The following is a 21,177-nucleotide window of genomic DNA, read 5'->3' as shown; positions in this document are numbered from 1 at the left end:
AAAAAAAACAGAGGGAGGAGAGAGGCACAACAAGGAGAGGGCATGGGGCGACCCAGATCGGCAGTGGAACTGCAGCTCGGACGCAGAGGAGCGCCGCTCGAGGCAGAGCTCTTGGTCAAGGCGGCCATGGTTCTTCTCTGAAAAAAAAGAAGAGATGGGAAGAACTGAGCAACAGGGAGAGAGAAAGGAGAAAGAAAGAGAAGGAGGAACGGGGCACCTGCAGTGCTCGGGTCGTGCTGCCGCTGCGGCATGAACACAACACAGGAGGTCGCGCCTCCGGTGCCTGGTGCTGCTACTGGTGGCACGGAGTTGCTTGAACGGTGGTGCGGAAGAGCTCCGAGGTCAACCATGGCGGGGGTGCAGCAGGGGACCTGCTTGTCCATGGAGCAGGTGGAGCTTGGCGGCGCCCATGGCTCCTCTGCTGGTGGCCTCGCGGTCGTTGGGGCTGGTGCACGCACGCAGATCGAGGGAGAGGCGGCGGTGCTGGATGGATAGATGGATTTGTTTTGGAATCGGGGAGGAACCCGATGGAGGAGGAGGCTGGTTGGGTAGCTGGGGATTCCAAGGCAAGCAGGTGGCGGCGGGATGAGGGATTGGACAGGGGTAGGCTAGGGTTAGGCTAGAATGGACATAAATACAATAAGCGGATTTGTGGTAGGGGTTGCCAAGACCCTCCGATTAAATCGGACAGACGAAATAAATAGGCTGGGGAGCCCAATGGACAAACCGATGACGTTTTGCGGTAAAACGGGGTTGATCCGGATCCAACGATCACGACCGCCCCGTTCGGGTCCCGAGAGGTTTTTCAGACTAGGCTGCGCGTAGGGTCAGTGCACTGTGTAGAGGGGCTGGGCGGAGATGAGAGGGAAAACAGGCAACCCGACGACAGATTTTAAATACCGGAAAACGTCCGACGATAGACCGAATACGGTCCGCTACGGTCGATCGTTCGGGTACCAGACGGACTCCGATCGCGACGAAATTCGACAGGCGGCCTAGCTATATTAAAATAAGACCGCATGTCAAATTCCAACCCAATCCGAGATGATCTAACACGCACTTTTAAAAACAAGATTTGACGATGGCGCGGGCGCGTGCGTGTGCGGTCGGACTCAGAACGGACAACGACGAGAACCGACAACAAACAACGGATGCAAGTTTTGAAAACTGGTGGCAACGGGATGCCGATGCAATGCTGATGATGTGCATGATGCAAACTAAATGATGATGCAACCAACAAAATAAAATAACCACACGACGGAAACGGAAATAAAGGGGAATCTTCTGGAACGTCGGTCTCGGGCTATCACACGGAGCCTCACATGAGGGGATCGTGCGTATGTGGACGGTTGCCTACGATGGGATTTGTGGGTTGCTGCGGGCGTGGCCCTCGCGCGATGGTTGTAGGAAGATGTTTTTTTATTTAACCGCTTGATTTATAAAGGGTTAAAAAAGGGGAAACGTTTCCATACGGCGCGCCGGCGGAACCGACGCGTCGGACGCTCGCTCGCTCGCGTGGGGCATGCAACATATTTCACACGCGCGTGCTTCGTTGGTCAGTGGATGCAACTTTTATATCGCGTAAATTTGCTGAAACTACTTTTTAATTTTGCTACTAGCGTTTTTCATTTGTTACATCTGTCCACTAAAAAAGTTGCATCCACGGTTGGTTACAACTCGAGTTCGTTGGATTTTTTCTACAACCGGCGTTTTGACTTTTGCTACAACCGTGTTAATTTTTGCTACAACCGACATCATTTTTTGTTGCAACCGTTCACTAAAAAAGTTGCATACACGTTCACGTAGATTTTTGCTACAATCGGCGTTTGACTTTTGCTACCATGCACCATCAGCTTTGTTTTTTGCGACGATCACGTAGATTTTTTTTTGCTATACTTTTTTTGTTGCAACCGTTGACGAAAATTGTTACATCACGTTAAAATTTTGCTGCATCGGAAAAAAAAGGTTGCATGAAGATCTAACGGTGCGGAGCGTGGCGGTTGCCGGATCGTGCGGCCCGTGCGGCCGGCCGAAACGGCGCGCCGACGTAGAGCACTAGCCTAAAAAAATGGATGGAAGGACGTGGATGGAAGGGCTAGCAGCAGGAAGTGAGGATCGAATGAGGTCGAACCTTCTTTTAAGGGAATCGTTTCCCACCCGTGCGTCGGCCGAACCGACGCGTCGGTCGCCCCCTGGCGTGCGCGGGCCCTTGCAACATTTTTCCCATCCGCGTGCTTCTTCGGTCAATGGATGCAACATTTTTCGTCTAAATATGTTGCAACCTGCGTCATTTTTGCTGTAAGCATTTTTTTTACTATATTTTGTCTCAGTAAAAAAGTTGCATATACGTTTAGTTGCAACTCTAGTTTGTCGATTTTTTTTGTTACAATCGATGTTTTTACTTTTTGCTACAACCGACATCATGTTTTGCTACAACCGGCATCATGTTTTGCTGCAACCGTTCACTAAAAAGTTACATACACGTCACTTAAATTTTTGTTACAACCGGCGTTTGACTTTTGCTACCACGTACCATCAGCTTCGTTTTTTTGCTACGATCACGTAGATATTTTTTTTGCTACAAATTTTGTTTTTTGTTGCAACCATTGAAAAAATTGCTGCATGGCGTCGAAATTTTGCTGCATAGAGAGGAAAATGTTGCATGCGGATCCAACGGTGCGGATGACGCGGAGTTGATGGATCCTGTGGCGGCCGGCCGAAAATCTGGGCCGGCGCGCCGGGCAGATCAGCCCCCTCTTTTAACAGTAGAGATATGGTAGGTCATGGCGTACTTTAAAAATAAAATAATACTTCGGTCTACCAGCGACCCCGCCTAACCCAGTCTCCACTCGCCACTGCTCACCCGCCGCCTTCGATCTCGCCGCCATCCATCCGTCCCGGCCGCGCGCCTGCGCAACTCACCAGCGTCTCCTCCGTGGTAACAACCCCTCCCTCTTTTCCTGGCCGTCCCCTTCTCACCGCTCAAGTCCCTATCTCTGGGGCCTCACCAAGTAGATGATTTGCTAGGCTTAGCTTTATTAGGTGTTAATCAGCATCCGAAACCCTAGACGTTTGCAGTGGCACCTCCTAATTTCATAACCCGGTAGTCATAGGCAAGGGCAAGTACAATAGACCTAAGATTGGTGAATAGTACAATGAAAATCGAAAAAAAAGCATGCCCACTTGATGCGAATCTGTTGTCTCTATTGTGCATATTTTGGGTGTTCTTGCTCGCCTGATTATTGAGCTAACATGATAAGCATACTCCCCTGTTGTTGTTGCAGACAAAGTGTGACGCCTGCCTTCAGTGATGCCACGGAAGTTGCGTGTCGCCGCATCCAGCCATGGCGTGCTGCCTGACGACATGCTACTTCAAATCCTTGTGCACCTCCCGGCAAAGACGCTATGCCTCTTCCGAGCGGTCAGCCGATCCTGGAGGTCCCTCCTCTCAGATCCGCCCTTTGTTGCAGAGCACAAGTCCCACCACCCTGGGCCAGTAATTGTAACATGTACAGGTGATTTTTATGACAGAAGCACCATTGAGATTCTGGACTTGTCTGGCAATGTCGTTAAGCGGATAGCCACTAGCATGAGGGATCCCAGGTTGGTGCGCACATGCCGCCTGGACCTTATTTGCGTCACCGGAAGTAACCATTGTACGGCCAGCCATGTGATCAACCCTGCCACAGGGGATATGTTTGCATTGCCCTATACCCGTGCAAAGGAGCATGCACATGTCAAAGATTTCTTCCCAAAATGATTTGACTTTGGACAGGTTGGCTCCACGGGAGAGTACAAGGCTATACGCTGTGTGAGCATCGATAATTCTTGCAGCGAGTCTAGCCAGATGCTCTGTGAAGTCATCACCCTTGATGACGGCTGCCATGCAATATGGAGGGGCAAACAGGGCCCTCCGGCCCCTATCACAAGTGACCGTGACAAGAGTGTCACTGTCAAAGGAGTTGTTTATTTCTTGTTGGAATTTCGACGTCCCACATTTTCTGGGGACCATGTCGAACCGGGTAGCATGGCTTTGTTCAACCTTGAGACAGAGGAGTGGATGGGGATTGTCAAAGGTCCAATGTCAGTGCGCAGCTTTGTTGAGGATAGCAATGCCAGGTTCAGTTACTTTAGTCTTGCCATGGAGCTATCACTTGTATGTTTGGATGGGTTCTTAGTTATGGCACACGATCCTGAATGTGGCCCTTGGGACTTATGGTTTTTGATGGATATTGAGAAATGTCTCTGGAATAAAAGGTACAGTATAGATCACCAATCTGAAAATCTCTTTGCTCAACCAGTGGACATTCTAAATGATGGGAGGATAGTCATCTCTACATCAGGATTGCTAAGATTCTATAATCCAGTTACCAAGACTTACACTGATTGTGGGATGAGGAAATCCACATCTGTTGGCACTTACACTGGAAGTCTATTGTCTTCAGAGAGCACGTTCACTTCTAAGGTGAGCGTTATCCCCATATTATTTGCAATTATGTATGTATGTTTGTCATGTCCTTACTATTATTTGCTTTTATTATTGTATCTTGGAGATAATTTTTGAGGTGATGTGTGGGACGCTAGGTGCATTTTTAGGAAAATCAGTTGTTGTGGTGTCATAGGTGTGACACACAACATTAGCATATGAATTTTTCCTATATTTATGGTCATGTTTTTCAATCGATTCTATGCCCTTCAAATTGATTTACTTACAGCACCGATGTTCAGACTTGTGCAGTTTACTTATGTTTTATGGTCATCTAGTTTGTGTACTCTTCTTCTTTTCCGGTTAGTGAGACATACACATACTACATCGTTTCGGGTTGTAAGGCTTAATACGTATTCCAGATTTACTTTGACCATCAATAATATGTGAAATGTATTATGACTTCAAGATTATACCATTGGAAACTTCTTTCAAATACGAATTCGATGGTATACTTTTTTGGCATACATATCACATCTATTGCTGTAACTAACGGTGAAAGTAAATCTTGAAATACATATCAGGCCTCATAAAACCGGATAGAGGGAGTACATATTTTCTCCAATGAATTTAAGTAAACTGCCAGCCATGCTAGATTGGTAGATTGTCTACTCTAGTATTTTATTTATTTACCTGTTGATTGGTGAATGGTGATTAAATATCAAGAATGACTGATAGTAGTGATTTTCATAATATTTCGAATTGGTTCAGAAATGTAGTGTGGGAGGTTGTGACATGCATATCTTGGATTATTTTGGACTCGGTGTCAGCATACTACTCCCTCTTTATCAAAATATAAGATGTTTTTTTGACACAGAAGTTACAGAGGGATACTATCTCTGGGTTTGACTGAAGATCTGATGCACCCCTTTTTTTTCTTACAGGCTGAACGTTGCACTACCTGCGGCTGCTATTTCACCCTCGAAGAGGATGAATATTATGTCACTTGTAAAGATTGTATGTTGTATGCATGGCCACGTTGAACTTCCCCGGGCATCTTTTCACCATGACCCATATTGGCTCTAGGTGTGTATGCAGCGCACACCGTTCTTGCATTTGGAAGGGTGCGGCGAACTGGGCATCCATTAGGCTTTTACCAACTGCTGATAGACAATTTCAAGTATGATCCAACAAATTTAGTTCTCAAATTGCCTGCCTAGTTGGGTTTTGAAGAAGGTTGTTGCGAGTCTTTTCTTGATGGAGCTTGTTTTGGAACATATATTTATGTTCGGTACAGAAGAAAATATGCTTTATCTTGTGATTTCCTGATGCAATGTCAATATGGATTTACCATTGTGGACTTGGAAAAGAGTGAAGCCATGTGGAACGAAAAATCTGGAACCCGTGGCAAGTAATCTATCTGGCGCTGCTCTCTTCCAAAGTGTGAGCCTAGCGTTGGACAAGCTGATCTAGCCGGTTGCGCAAATCAGTATTTTGTTTGTTTGTTTTTGACCTTGTTCTAGAGTAGTGGAAAATACACTTATGAACCTGATATGGGATTTTTTTTAGCAATTTAGGAAAAAGTAAAAAAAAATTGAAACTTTTTTGAACAAACTTGACCTACTGGCGTACACTCTTATAGAATTTTTAACAAAGAACCCCCCCCCCCCCCCCCCCCCCCAAAAAATCTGGGCGAACAAAACGAAGTTTACAGGACAATATAGAGTGAATAGTAACTTTAATATAGTGTTGATTTTGTTAATTTTCACCAATAATACTACGAAGTCCTTTCTTGAAAAAGAATTAGACGAGTGTAAAGCGTAAGAAAGTTTGTTGCCAAAAAAAATTGTGAACGTTTTTACAATTACAATTTTTCTTTAAAAAAGAGTTGTATATACCGCTGGTTCCAAGCGTTCCCCTCCATGGACTAGTCGTAATACATACTCACCGGAGACAAATATACAAATGAACCGACAAAATACGCACACCCATTGGCCAACACCCAATATATCACCATGAGAAATCATGCACACCAGGCCTAAATCAAAATCAAACAAATCCTCACATGCTACTTAAAAAAATCTAATATTCCACATATATACATCCATCTAAAATAAAAATAAAATAAAGAGACCATTGAAAGAGAAGACACTCAAACCCTTCTCAAACGTCCGGGCAGGCTACCCGATCATTCCCTGTTCACAAAAAAATCGACCCACACGGACCTCTCAAACCGGTCTCAAACGCCCGCCACGTTTATGGGGTGGATATGGAGGAGCCCGGGCACGCCCGCCACGTCGGACCCAACAACCCCCGACCCTTCCTCATATATTGCACCAAATCCCCCAAACCTTCCTCCTCCTCCCACCGCCCGCCAACATTTCCCGCTCCCGACCCCTTGCCGTCCGACACCCTTGCTCTCCATTCTCACCACCTGTCCTGATCCGCCGTCGTGATGTCTTCCACCCCATCCCTGACCGCCGCGACGGGGACACAATCCGCCTTGTCCGTCGACGGGCCTTCCTCTGCTTCGTCTTGCAAGCCGGAGAACATCACGTGCAAGCTGCGTCGTTGCCGACAGCGACACAAGGAGTTGGCCGCACATCTACATGCAGGCGTCGTCCATGAGATGTCTCCCTCGGCCCGTCAAGCTCCCCTTACCCCATCAATGCAAGCGTAGGTGCGGATTGTGCCGTCCGGCACCATCAAGGCTGAGGAGGAGGAGGAGGAGGAGACGGCCGGCTGGACCCTTCCAGACAACTTTTCGGCCACGCAGCAGCCGCCGGTCCAAGAGTGTGAGTCCTTGCAGCTCATCCGGGAGCGGGTGATGGCTCAAACTCTTACCAATCCATTGGGTTGGACGATCATGACGCCGATGTTGTCGTCACCAAAGGAAAAGCTACCATGCCAAAGGATAACCGGCTACTCATGGGAACTAAGTAGGAGAAGGCAAGGATCGCCCGTGACGCCGCGACTACAAAAATGTCGTCCACATGGACGGGCATTTTTCAGCAAGGGGGGCCAAGAAAGAGGAGAGGTACAAACTTATGTTGGACGCGCAGAGGGAGATATGGAGTGGGATCGGATGAAGGCAGAGAGTCGTCTTCAAATTGAGAGGGAGAAGATCGAGTTGGAGAAGCAAGAGGCGGCGATCAAATGGGAACTCCAAAAGTCCAAGACATTTCAAGATACTGAGATCGAGAAGGAGAGGTTGCAACTCTCACGCGATGAGGAGGATGCAAAAATCATGCTCGTGGATGAATCCAATTTTGATGAACATGCCAAAAAATTGCTTGTGGACAGGAAGAAGGAGATCAACGACCGTAGAGCGTTGGAGGCAGCCAGGGAGGCTATGGTTGCGGCAGCAGAGCAGGAGGCTAGGATGCAGGCGGCGATCATTGCGAGGATGCAGGCGGAGGAGGCAGCCCGGATGTAGGCGGAGATGGACGCCGACGCGGAGCAGGACGCATGGACGAACTCATCCGGTGAGTGATCCGACAACACTTGTCAGTCGGACGTTGGTTTCATTTTGGCATGTCCATTTGGCTGAACTCTGCCATCGTTTGTTTTTGTTTAAAACTATTGAATTCGAACAATTTGTATCGGATGATCGACGTACATGGATTTGTATGGATTTGAGAATCCGAATATGAGGTATGTGGATGCACGGAGTGAAATATGAGGGACCGTTCGGATGCGTCCGCGGGTGTGCCCACGCGCATCCGCGGGCATTTGAGGGGCCAAATTTGAAGGTTCCGGCTGTAGATGCATAACCAAGAATGACCGAATGAGCCAATGCGTTGGCCAGCCTAAATACTAGTCTGTGCGGAGGCATGCCTATGGCAAGTGGGGCTATATATAGCCCTATACCTGGTAACGATGGCCCTTGAATTTGTTCCTTAGAAAGTACAAAATAATCATCAAAATGCATCATTCAAGGTACTTAACCCTAATTATTTCAAAAAAAGAAAGGTACTTAGCCGTACGCGTAATCCCATGCTAGCTTCGCATATGACTAAAGTGTGAGCAGTTTCAAACATTAGCAACTGTAGTTGTAGGTAACAAAGGATTTCATGGCCACCCCCATGTCAAGGCCTTTGTTGTCTTAGGTTTGACTACACCCATTCCCCTTCTTCTTTTTTGCGAGAATACACCCTTTCCCCTTCACATTACCAAACGATAACATTACACCTCCCGAGGCATGCATGATCAAAATGATGACTGATAACCCCACAAGTATAGGGGATCGCAACAGTTTTCAAGGGTAGAGTATTCAACCCAAATTTATTGATTCGACTCAATGGGAGCCAAATAATATTCTCGAGTATTAGCAGTTGGGTTGTCAATTCAACCACACCTGAAAAATTTAATATCTACAGTGAAGTATTTAGTAGCAAAGTAGTATGGAAGTATCGACAACGGTGGCAAACGTGACAATAGCAGTTTTGTAGTGATTGTAACAATAGCAACGGAAAAGTAAATTAGCAAAGACCAATACGTGGAAAGCTCGTAGGCAATGGATCAGTGATGGATAATTATGTCGATGGCATTCATCATGCAACAGTCATAACATAGGGTGATACAGAACTGGCTCCAATTCATCAATGTAATGTAGGCATTTATTCCATATATAGTCATATGTGCTTATGGAAAAGAACTTGCATGACATCTTTTGTCCTACCCTCCCGTGGCAGAGGGGTCCTAATGGAAACTAAGAGATATTAAGGCCTCCTTTTAATAGAGAACTGGACCAAAGCATTAACACTTAGTGAATACATGAACTCCTCATACTATGGTAATTACCGGAAAGAATCCCAGTTATTGTCACCCTTGGGGATGCGGATCATAACTCGTAATAGATGTCTATAACTTGCAAGATAGGATCAAGAACACATATATATACATGAAAACATAATAGGTTCAGATCTAAAATAATGGCACTCGAGCCCTAGTGACAAGCATTAAGCATAGCAAAGTCATAACAACATCAATCTCATAACATAATGGATACTAGGGATCAAACCCTAACAAAACTAACTCAATGACATGATAGATCTCATCCAAACCATCACCGTCCAGTAAGCCTACGATGGAATTACTCACGAACAATGGAGAACATCATAAAATTGGTGATGAAGGATGGTTGGTGATGACAACGGCGTCGATTTCCCTTCTCCGGAGCCCAAATTAGACTCCAGATCTGCCCTCCCGAGGAAGAACAAGAGGTGGCGGCGGCTCCGTATCGTAAACGCGATGAACTCTTTTCTCTGATTTTTTCTCCCCGTATAGGAAAATGTAGAAGTGGAAACGAGGTCGGTGGAGCCTCAGGACCCCACAAGCCACGAGGGCGCGACCTAGGGGGCTGCAGGCTTGTGGCCTGGGTGTGACAGCCCGTTGCCGACGCCCTAGAAGATTCCCCTTTATTTCCGTTTTCGTCGTGTGGCTTATTTTATTTGTCGCATCATCATCGCATCATGCAAATCATCAGCATTGCATCGGCATCTCCGTTGCTGCCAGTTTTCAAAACTTGCATCCGTTGTTAGTTGCCGGTTCTCGTCGTTGTCCGTTCTGAGCCCGACCGCATACGCACGCGCCCGCGGCATCGTCAAACCCTGTTTTAAAAGTGTGTTGAAAACTTTCTCTGCTCGAGGTGAAACTTGGCATGCGGCCGTGATTAGTTATAGCTAGGCCGCCTGTCGAATTTTGTCGCGATCGGAGTCCGTCTGGTACCTGAACGGTCGACCGTAGCGGCACCGTATTCGGACTACCGTCGGACGGTTGTCGGTGTTTTTAAAATATGTTGCCGGGTGCCCGTTTTCCCTCTCATCTCCACCTAGCCCCTGTGCACAGTGCATCGACCCTACGCGCAGCCCAGTCCGAAAACCTCCCGGAACCTGAACCGGGTGCTCGTAACCGTTGGGTCCGGATCAACCCCGTTTTACCGCAAACCGTCATCGGTTTGTCCATTGGATACCCTAACCTATTTAATCCCGACCGTCTGATGTAGATCGAAGGGTCTAAACCCATCCAACCATGTTATCTATAAGCTGCAAACCCTAGGCCTTATATGTCCCATCCTCCCATTCTCCCATTCCGTGTTGCGCGGCCAGCCTCTTCTTCCTTGGGATCTGATCCAACCCACCTCGGTTTCGTCCCCAGCCCAACCAGCAAGCTTCCTCGCGATTCCATCCCTTCGACTCGTTCCCTTGTCCCCTGGACGCGTCCAACCGCCGCAGGCCCCGCGTCCGCCCGTCATCGCCAGCGTAGCCCCGCCGCCAGCAGTTGTTGGCCAGCGCGCAAGCTCGCTGCAGCAGCTTGGATGTGTTGTTCCGTCAGGGACGCAGAGTCCTCGAGCTCGTCCCAGGTGCCCTCGCTGCGTGTTAGGGCCCCCTCGACCCTCGTTCTCGTGGGACAGGACGCCGCCAAGCCCCAGCGCCGACTCGTCCCCATTATGCCTCGGCCTCGACCCCATCTCCAGCAGACCTCGACCCCATCTCCAGCAGGTTAAGGCCCCGACCAGGTCGACCCCGCTGCCCCCTTCTTCTCTCTGTCTGTGCGTGTTGCTCCTCCTCCTCTCTCTAATATTCTCTTTCTCTCCCGTTGCAATCAGGAGCAGCCATGGAGGCGCCGAGGTCCTTCAAGCCGTGCCTCGATCTACGGCTGCCGGTGACCGAAGTCGTCATCGAGCTCGGAAATGGGACCCCCTTGATCGGATCTACCTGGCCCGCCGGCAAAGAGCCCCGTCGGAGCCGCCCTGCAATCTCCTGCGTCGCCCTCTATTCGTCCCTGACGAACTGAGCTGTGTAGGTTATGCGTACAGGTTGTGCGTATTTTTTTTCTTTTTCCTGAAGAACGTCTGAAGTTGTAGTTATAGAAAGCCTCGATGTTGTTCCCTTTCGCAAGCATGTTGTTAGCCGAGCTGGTAGCGAGCCGCACTTTGAACCAAGGGGTCTCGAGTTCGAATCCCAGACAACCCTGCTTATTTTGCTGTTTTGTTTGATTTTGGTTCAGGTTCGGCGTGGTGCTTATTCATCTAGCGTAGGAACCGAATTTGTCACAAGCATGTCAGCTAGCCAGCTGGTCAACCAATTGAATTTGCACCCAAATTGCACCCACAGGTCGTGGGTTCAAATCGTAGCTTCCCTAGATTTGGCCTACTTCTTTTTTCATTTTTTTGTTTTCCTGCGCTAGTAATTTTTTTTGTGCTAAGTCAGGATATAGGCATATCTTAAAAAAACGCTTGTAATTTTTCAAACCGTGCATCGCATGCAGAAATCGTAGATATGTAGAACGTGTAGATTTTCGTGTAGTTTCGCAAAATGCCACTTTCTTGCATGATAAAAGTAATTAACCCCATTGTTTGCATCGTTTTGCATAGAGAACGTGTCAAAAACAGTTTAATTCGTAGCTAGTGATCCGTAGCTCCGTTGGAGATGTTCTTTATGTGTAGATTGCTTGAAATGACGCATAGAATCACGTGAACCTATTTGTTTTGCTGTTTAACAACTAATTAAATGCGTTAGTTCAGATCTGGATAGAATTGTAAATTAACTTGTGAGGTCGTTTCGGAGCTGCTATAAGTCATTTCCGACCTCATTTAAAATGCCTAGATAGGTAGTTTAATTACGCTTCACCTCTTGCCATGTTTAACCACATTTAATATTGCCGTGTATCTAATCGGGATAGAACTAAATAAATAAACGTGGAGTTTCGTCAATATGCAACTCGTTGCATATTGAACTTCACTTAATGTGTAGTGTTTGATTGTGTGAATTGTCATGCCGTGACTTGCATATATTCAGCTGCTCATGCATCATATGTGTTGTGCATCGTGTGGTGAATTTCGTGTGTTGATGCTTGTTTCCGGTTTTCCCCGTCTCGATAGAGTTCCGCAAGCGTGTCGGATGTGAGGACCCGTTCGACTACGTCGGTTCGTCTGCTTCACGGAGGCATTCTTCTTCCAAGCAGGATCTCAGGCAAGATGACCATTTCCCCAGATACCATTACTATCATTGCCATGATAGTTTTATCGCTTCTACCGTTTATGTCTCGTTGCCTACCACATGTTAAATATCAGCCTCTCAACAATGCCATGAAACCTTCAACCTGTTCGATCTAGCAAACCACTGATTGGCCATGTTACCGCTTGCTTAACCTTGTGTTAGCGTTGCTAGTTGCAGGTGCATTGCTTCCATGTGAAAACATGGGTTCCTTGTTATATCACCGTATTAAATGCTATTTAATTTAATGGACCTATATACTTGGTAAAAGGTGAAAGGCTCGGCCTTTCTAACCTGGTGTTTTGTTCCACCTTTGCCCCCTTAGTTTCGGCTACCGGTGTTATGTTCCATAAATGAGCGCTCCTAACACGATCGGGGTTGTTATGGGGACCCCCTTGATAATTCGTTTTAGATTAAAGCTGGTCTGGCAAGGCCCAACATTGGTTTTACATTTGCCCAACATAATAATTTGATAATACTGAAATGCATAGGGAGTTAGCGCTGCCCGAGGAGTAATTCTACATAATACAGGAGGGGCCAGTGCTGATGGTGTTGGTCCCAAACGGTCTGCCTGCGGGGCCACCACGAGGAAACTCGAGGTTTGGCACTCGTAGCTAGTTCCATCCGTCGTGTCCTGAGAACGAGATACGCGGCTCCTATCGGGATCGTCGACACCTCGGGCGGCCTTGCTAGATTAGTTTTACCTTTGACGAGATATCTTGTGCATCGGGATTCCAGTGATGCTTTGGGTAATCTCAGAGTTGAGGTTTTCCACTAGGAAATCCGACGAGATCGCGAGCTTCGTGATTGAGGATTTCTATGCGGCTTGTGGTAATTTGTGATGGACTAGTTGGAGCACCCTTGCAGGGTTAAATCTTTCGGAAAGCCGTGCCCGCGGTTATGTGGCAACGTGGAAACTTTGTTTAACACTGGTTCTAGATAACTTGAAGTTAATTTAATTAAAATATACCAACTGTGTGCCTAACGTGACTGTCTCTTTCGTGAGTTCTTTCTCCGATCGAGGACACGGTGGGGTTATGTCTGACGTAGGTAGGTGTTCAGGATCATTCATTTGATCATCAGTAGTTCACGTCCGTTATGCGTAGATCTTCCCTCTCTTACTTCTTGTACTCGTAAGTTTAGCCACCAAATGTATGCTTAGCCGCTGCAGCAACCTCACCACTTAACCATACCTCACCCATTAAGCTTTGCTAGTCTTGATACCTTTGGAAATGAGATTGCTGAGTCCCCTGTGGCTCACAGATTACTACAACACCAGTTTCAGGTACAGGTAAAGGTTACTTGACCTGAGCGCGTTGATTGTTCATTTGGAGTTGCTTCTTCTTCTTTTTCTTCATCGATCTAGGATGGGTTCCAGGCCGGTAGCCTGGGATAGCAAGGATGGACGTCGTTTCATTTCTCGTTTGTTTTCGTCCGTAGTCGGACCCTGCTCTTTTTCATGATGTTTATGTAATGTACTGCTGTGACTCTGATGTAGCTTGTGGCGAGTGTAAACCAACTCTATATATATCTCTTCTTTTCAGTACATGTACTTGTAACAATATCCATTCTTGCGACACGACGAGATGCACTTCTATCCCTGACGAGGCCGTCGTGCCAAATTGAGGATAGGGTCGCATCTTGGGCGTGACAAGTTGGTATGAGAGCAGTACCGACCTAGGTGCCCCCTTGATTGATCGAACTTGTCCGAGTCGAGTCTAGTGAAAAACTGCTTTGAGTCTAGTTATATATCGGAGAGTAGGATTCTGTTTTCTCCTCTTCTATGCTCTGGTGAGGAATCTTGACGTAATAATTTATTCTACTCCTCTTCCCACTCAAATTTTTTTTAGGATCACGCGGATATTTTTGAGATCTATATGATGCCGATGTGATGGAGTTCTGTCTTGGTGCCTTCTATCTGTTTTATGTTTCAGGGGAGTTGAGATCTAGGGGATTCTTGAGCACATCGTTATCATTCAGATTTCTTAGTATCTAAGGACAAAGGATGTTCGTAATTGCTTCAATACTAGTAGTGGCGAGATAACCCAGATGTCCCCAGTACTGGTGCAGATTGTTCGGGAGTGCTGCCATACTTTGTATCGTTGTGATCACGAGGGTCTGTTGTAAATGAAGGTCCGAGATTCTGGTTGTGTGTTGACGGATGTGATACAGGTGACGGGTTAGTATAGGAGTTGTGTGATATTACTCCTTGTATCCGTGTACCAGATTGCATGACCAGATATTTCGGGAATTCATAGGTGGGAATTCTAGTAGTCGCTTACAGGACAATCTTCAAACAAATTCTTGATGTTAGGTTGGGGTTCGACATCTAGTGGATTCGTTTGTTCACGGTCGAGTTACAATGGTACATGTTGTGTCTTAAAGAGTCCTTGTAGCTTGCTATGACTCGGGGACGCTTCGTATGTCGGGTGCACTGCCTTGCACTTGATGTCTACTGTAAGGTTCGAGCCCGTGCGATCCTGTCCACGAAAATATCAGACGAAATCTTTCTCATGAGTTTGTTCTGGCTTGTTTAATAAGCCACACCTTTTGTTTTTGTTGAATATGGTAATTTGTGTTGCTTCGATGCCAAGTGGTGATTTCAGATCTTTCCTAATCCGTGTTCTCATATTATTCTGTGAGAGTGCTAATCCTTTTGCTCAATCAATTGTCTCATCAATTTTGTCAACCGGAGTCGTCATGTTAATTCTTTTCAACCGGTGTGTTTCTCTCCAAGTGGATTCAATCCTCTCCAATTTGTCAAGAGCATTCTTTTATTCCATCCAGAGTTCATCTCATCTATCTCAAGTTGTCTTTGTTTTTCCCCACCCTCGCACCCTTTTTTCTCAGTGATTCAATTTTCTTCCAAGAGTTTTTTCTTTTCATTGTGCTTCCGTTGTCTCTTCTTTTCTCTCTTACCTGGTGAATTTAATTCAGCTATTCGTGGTCATCATATCCTTTTCAAACATTAAATTCTTTCCCATGTTGGGAATTCTTTTCAGACTATCTTGTTAATAATTCCTCTCTCTTTCTATCCGGAGTGTTAAAGATATTTCAAAAGTTCTGGTTTTCAATCCTTCAATTATTTCGAGGTGCTCAACCTCATCAAGTTTCTTTGTACGGTGCAATATCCCTCTTTCTAGCAATCTTTTCAACGGTGGTTTCTTTGAGTGGGCCCATAACCCACAGGTTTTCCCAGGATCTTTCCTAGCTCTTTTAATCTTTTCCCGGAGTTCTCTAATTATTTCAACTATGACGTAAGTATGAATTTCATTAGTCATATCCCTTCCTCAAGATCTATTTGAGTTAATTCTCATATTTGGCTCAACCTTGCATTCTTCTTTATTCCGGAGTGTCTGAGTTATTCGTGGTGTTGTTCCCCGTCATCATTCTCAGCTTGCAAATTCGAAGGAGTGTTTCTCTCAGTCTTGTTCCATTCTTGTGAAGACTGTCATCTCAGCTTCGTGTTTCCTCTCATTTGTTGTCAATCATGAGTAATCCCTTTTCTTGCTATCCGGTGTATTTCTGAGTTGTTTTATTTCTCGTTCCCCCGAAGACCATCATTTCAGAAGACTTCTTCGTTCTCAGCTTTCAGCTTTCATCCTCAATTCTTCTCAATTGTTGTCTCTTTGTTCGTCTCTCGATTATTCCGGTGCCTTATTCAAGTTTTTTGTTAGGTGGGTTATGATCTCTTCATTCTCATGTACCTCCATTAATTCTTGCTTTTCCCATTCAATTGTGAATTCTTACCGGTGCGTCCTTCAATTTTTGCCTCAAGTGGTGCTTATCTCTCCGCCTCTTCAAGATTCAATTCTAGTAGAATAAGTGGTATGCTAAATCTGTTGCTTGTCATCAATTAAACTTGATGAAGGATAAGCATAACTTAATTCTTATTCTTGTTCTTCCTTCTTCCAAGAGATTTCAATTCTTCTTCCGGAGGACTCATGATATCAATTCTTTTCTCAAGTGCTTATCTTTCTTTTCCGAAGTTCCGAGTCTATCAGTATCTCTTTGTGAAGCTTCATCTAAATCATTGCAAGGCCTTTAATCTTATTCATTTCTACCTTGATATCTTTGCTTCATTATTTTGTATACGGAGATCCTTCATGGTGGTTCATCAAGGTTTCAATTCATTCTCAAGTGTTCTTCAAGATTCTTATTCGAGAACCTCAAGTATCCTTTCTCTTGCATTTATAGGTGCAATTGTTCTTCCTTTATCCTTTGAGGTGGTATTATATCATTTTTGTTAGTGTACGAGCCTCGAAGAGATTTCCTTTCAAGAATGAGATAATTAAATCCACCAATTCTTTGATCATGAGTTATTTCAACCCATGATTTCTTCATTGAGCTGTCCTGGTTTGGATTTCACCTAAAGCTTTTCCTATGGATTGTTGCTATCATGGTGCTTGTCATTAATCCAAGTTCTCAATGTATCATCTTGAAGTAAGAAATTGTTCACATCTTGTTTCTCCCAATCATTCCTTGTTTCTTTTAGTGGTTGGTTGTCACCTCATATTTGTTGAGATGATTTTCTTAAGCCCACTAGTATCTTGTTTTTGTTGTTGGGTTTCCAACCACTACGTCAATTCTCTGTTCTGAGGCTCTTCAATCCTATTGTGATGATAGTTGTCATTCTTTTCTTCATTCTCTTCTTCCGCTTGAGCTAGTTCCTATTATATTGTTCCGGAGGCTTTGTGAAGTTGCTATTTTGGGTCTATTATGTTGTTCTATCAAGTTCATGGTGTTCCCTTGTTCTATTTAGTTGTTTGATATGCATATTGTCTAATTCTCTCTTCTTATCGAATTTTTTGTCCCATTTTCCTACCGAAGTGCTGCCGAAATTTTCCGTGAATTCTTGCTTCTTTCTTATATCACTCCTCATCGCTTTGCAACCTTTCAAGGATCATTGGTTTCACTCGTTTGTCAAAGAAGCGACTAAGTTTTACCTTTTGCTTTTCTAATCCTCCCCCCTTTCATTCTTGGATCTCGGGGCGAGATCCTCTTGTAGTGTAGGAGAGTTGTGACAGCCCGTTGCCGACGCCCCAGAAGATTCCCCTTTATTTCCGTTTTCGTCATGTGGCTTATTTTATTTGTCGCATCATCATCGCATCATGCACATCATCAGCATTGCATCGGCATCTCCGTTGCTGCCAGTTTTCAAAACTTGCATCCGTTGTTAGTTGCCGGTTCTCGTCGTTGTCCGTTCTGAGCCCGACCGCACACGCACGCGCCTGCGGCATCGTCAAACCCTGTTTTAAAAGTGTGTTGAAAACTTTCTCTGCTCGAGGTGAAACTTGGCATGCGGTCGTGATTAGTTATAGCTAGGCCGCCCGTCGAATTTCGTCGCGATCGGAGTCCGTCTGGTACCCGAACGGTCGACCGTAGCGGTACCGTATTCGGACTACCGTCGGACGGTTGTCGGTGTTTTTAAAATATGTTGACGGGTGCCTGTTTTACCTCTCATCTCCGCCTAGCCCCTGTGCATAGTGCATCGACCCTACGCGCAGCCCAGTCCGAAAAACTCACGGAATCTGAACCGGGTGCTCGTGACCGTTGGGTCCGGATCAACCCCGTTTTACCACAAACCGTCATCGGTTTGTCCATTGGATACCCTAACCTATTTAATCCCGACCGTCTGATGTAGATCGGAGGGTCTAAACCCATCCAACCATGTTACCTATAAGCCGCAAACCCTAGGCCTGATCTGTCCCATCCTCCCATTCCGTGTTGCGCCGCCAGCCTCTTCTTCCTTGGGATCTGATCCAACCCACCTCGGTTTCATCCCTAGCCCAACCAGCAAGCTTCCTCGCGATTCCATCCCTTCGACTCGTTCCCTTGTCCCATGGACGCGTCCAACCGCCGCAGGCCCCGCGTCCGCCCGTCATCGCCAGCGCAGCCCCGCCGCCAGCAGTTGTTGGCCAGCGCGCAAGCTCGCAGCAGCAGCTTGGATGTGTTGCTCCGCCAGGGACGCAGAGTCCTCGAGCTCGTCCCAGGTGTCCTCGCTGCATGTTAGGGCCCCCTCGACCCTCGTTCTCGTGGGACAGGACGCCGCCAAGCTCCAGCGCCGACTCGTCCCCATTACGCCTCGGCCTCGACCCCATCTCCACCAGACCTCGACCCCATCTCCAGCAGGTTAAGGCCCCGACCAGGTCGACCCCGCTGCCCCCTTCTTCTCTCTGTCTGTGCGTGTTGCTCCTCCTCCTCTCTCTAATATTCTGTTTCTCTCCCGTTGCAATCAGGAGCAGCCATGGAGGCGCCGAGGTCCTTCAAGCCGTGCCTCGATCTACGGCTGCCGGTGACCAAAGTCGACATCGAGCTCGGAAACGGGACCCCCTTGACCGGATCTACCCGGCCCTCCGGCAAAGAGCCCCATCGGAGCCGCCCTGCAATCTCCTGCGTCGCCCTCTGTTCGTCCCTAACGAACTGAGCTGTGCAGGTTATGCGTACAGGTTGTGCGTATTTTTTTCTTTTTCCTGAAGAACGTCCGAAGTTGTAGTTATAGAAAGCCTCGATGTTGTTCCCTTTCGCAAGCATGTTGTTAGCCGAGCTGGTAGCGAGCCGCACTCTGAACCAAGGGGTCTCGGGTTCGAATCCCAAACAACCCTGCTTATTTTACTGATTTGTTTGATTTTGGTTCAGGTTCGGCGTGGTGCTTATTCATCTAGCCTGGGAACCGAATTTGTCACAAGCATGTCAGCTAGCCAGCTGGTCAACCAAGCGAATTTTTACCCACATTGCACCCACAGGTCGGGGTTCAAATCCCAGCTTCCCTAGATTTGGCCTACTTCTTTTTTTTCTTTTTTTGTTTTCCTGCGCTAGTAATTTTTTTTGTGCTAAGTCAGGATATAGGCATATCTTTAAAAAACGCTTGTAATTTTTTAAACCGTGCATCGCATGCAGAAATCATAGATATGTAGAATGTGTAGATTTTCGTGTAGTTTTGCAAAATGCCACTTTCTTGTATGATAAAAGTAATTAACCCCGTTGTTTGCATCGTTTTGCATAGAGGACGTGTTAAAAACAGTTTAATTCGTAGCTAGTGATCCGTAGCTCCGTTGGAGATGTTCTTTATGTGTAGATTGCTTGAAATGACGCATAGAATCACGCGAACCTACTTGTTTTGCTGTTTAACAACTAATTAAATGCGTTAGTTCAGATCTGGATAGAATTGTAAATTAACTTGTGAGGTCGTTTCGGAGGTGCTATAAGTCATTTCCGACCTCATTTAAAATGCCTAGATAGGTAGTTTAATTACGCTTCACCTCTTGCCATGTTTAACCACATTTAATATTGCCGTGTATCTAATCAGGATAGAACTAAATAAATAAACGTGGAGTTTCGTCAATATGCAACTCGTTGCATATTGAACTTCACTTAATGTGTAGTGTTTGATTGTGTGAATTGTCATGCCGTGACTTGCATATATTCAGCTGCTCATGCATCATATGTGTTGTGCATCGTGTGGTGAATTTCGTGTGTTGATGCTTGTTTCCGGTTTTCCCCGTCTCGATAGAGTTCCGCAAGCGTGTCGGATGTGAGGACCCGTTCGACTACGTCGGTTCGTCTGCTTCACGGAGGCATTCTTCTTCCAAGTGGGATCTCAGGCAAGATGACCATTTCCCCAGATACCATTACTATCATTGCCATGCTAGTTTTATCGCTTCTACCGTTTATGTCTCGTTGCCTACCACATGTTAAATATCAGCCTCTCAACAATGCCATGAAACCTTCAACCTGTTCGATCTAGCAAACCACTGATTGGCCATGTTACCGCTTGCTTAACCTTGTGTTAGCGTTGCTAGTTGCAGGTGCATTGCTTCCATGTGAAAACATGGGTTCCTTGTTATATCACCGTATTAAATGCTATTTAATTTAATGGACCTATATACTTGGTAAAAGGTGAAAGGCTCGGCCTTTCTAACCTGGTGTTTTGTTCCACCTTTGCCCCCTTAGTTTCGGCTACCGGTGTTATGTTCCATAAATGAGCGCTCCTAACACGATCGGGGTTGTTATGGGGACCCCCTTGATAATTCGTTTTAGATTAAAGCTGGTCTGGCAAGGCCCAACATTGGTTTTACATTTGCCCAACATAATAATTTGATAATACTGAAATGCATAGGGAGTTAGCGCTACCCGAGGAGTAATTCTACATAATACAGGAGGGGCCAGTGCTGATGGTGTTGGTCCCAAACGGTCTGCCTACGGGGCCACCACGAGGAAACTCGAGGTTTGGCACTCGTAGCTAGTTCCGTCCGTCGTGTCCTGAGAACGAGATACGCGGCTCCTATCGGGATCGTCGACACGTCGGGCGGCCTTGCTGGATTAGTTTTACCTTTGACGAGATATCTTGTGCATCGGGATTCCAGTGATGCTTTGGGTAATCTCAGAGTTGAGGTTTTCCACTAGGAAATCCGACGAGATCGCGAGCTTCGTGATTGAGGATTTCTATGCGGCTTGTGGTAATTTGTGATGGACTAGTTGGAGCACCCTTGCAGGGTTAAATCTTTCGGAAAGCCGTGCCCGCGGTTATGTGGCAACGTGGAAACTTTGTTTAACACTGGTTCTAGATAACTTGAAGTTAATTTAATTAAAATATACCAACTGTGTGCCTAACGTGGCTGTCTCTTTCGTGAGTTCTTTCTCCGATCGAGGACACGGTGGGGTTATGTCTGACGTAGGTAGGTGTTCAGGATCATTCATTTGATCATCAGTAGTTCACGTCCGTTATGCGTAGATCTTCCCTCTCTTACT

General features: G+C 46.2%; 1 protein-coding gene across 1 annotated transcript; it reads left to right on the top strand.

The window, feature by feature from the left end:
• The first annotated feature begins 2,788 nt into the window (after positions 1-2,788).
• On the top strand, positions 2,789-5,747 carry LOC123401827. Its single transcript, XM_045095682.1, has 3 exons — positions 2,789-2,938; positions 3,285-4,465; positions 5,371-5,747. Exons 2-3 carry the CDS (start codon positions 3,848-3,850, stop codon positions 5,467-5,469), a joined length of 717 nt encoding a protein of 238 aa, XP_044951617.1. The 5' UTR covers positions 2,789-2,938; positions 3,285-3,847; the 3' UTR covers positions 5,470-5,747.
• The last annotated feature ends 15,430 nt before the right edge of the window (positions 5,748-21,177 follow it).

The sequence above is a fragment of the Hordeum vulgare genome, chromosome 6H (genome assembly GCF_904849725.1).
Source record: "Hordeum vulgare subsp. vulgare chromosome 6H, MorexV3_pseudomolecules_assembly, whole genome shotgun sequence".
In the NCBI taxonomy this organism is placed as follows: Eukaryota; Viridiplantae; Streptophyta; class Magnoliopsida; order Poales; family Poaceae; genus Hordeum; species Hordeum vulgare.
Note: the sequence above shows the minus strand (reverse complement) of the source record. Positions and strands in the feature narration are given on the sequence as shown.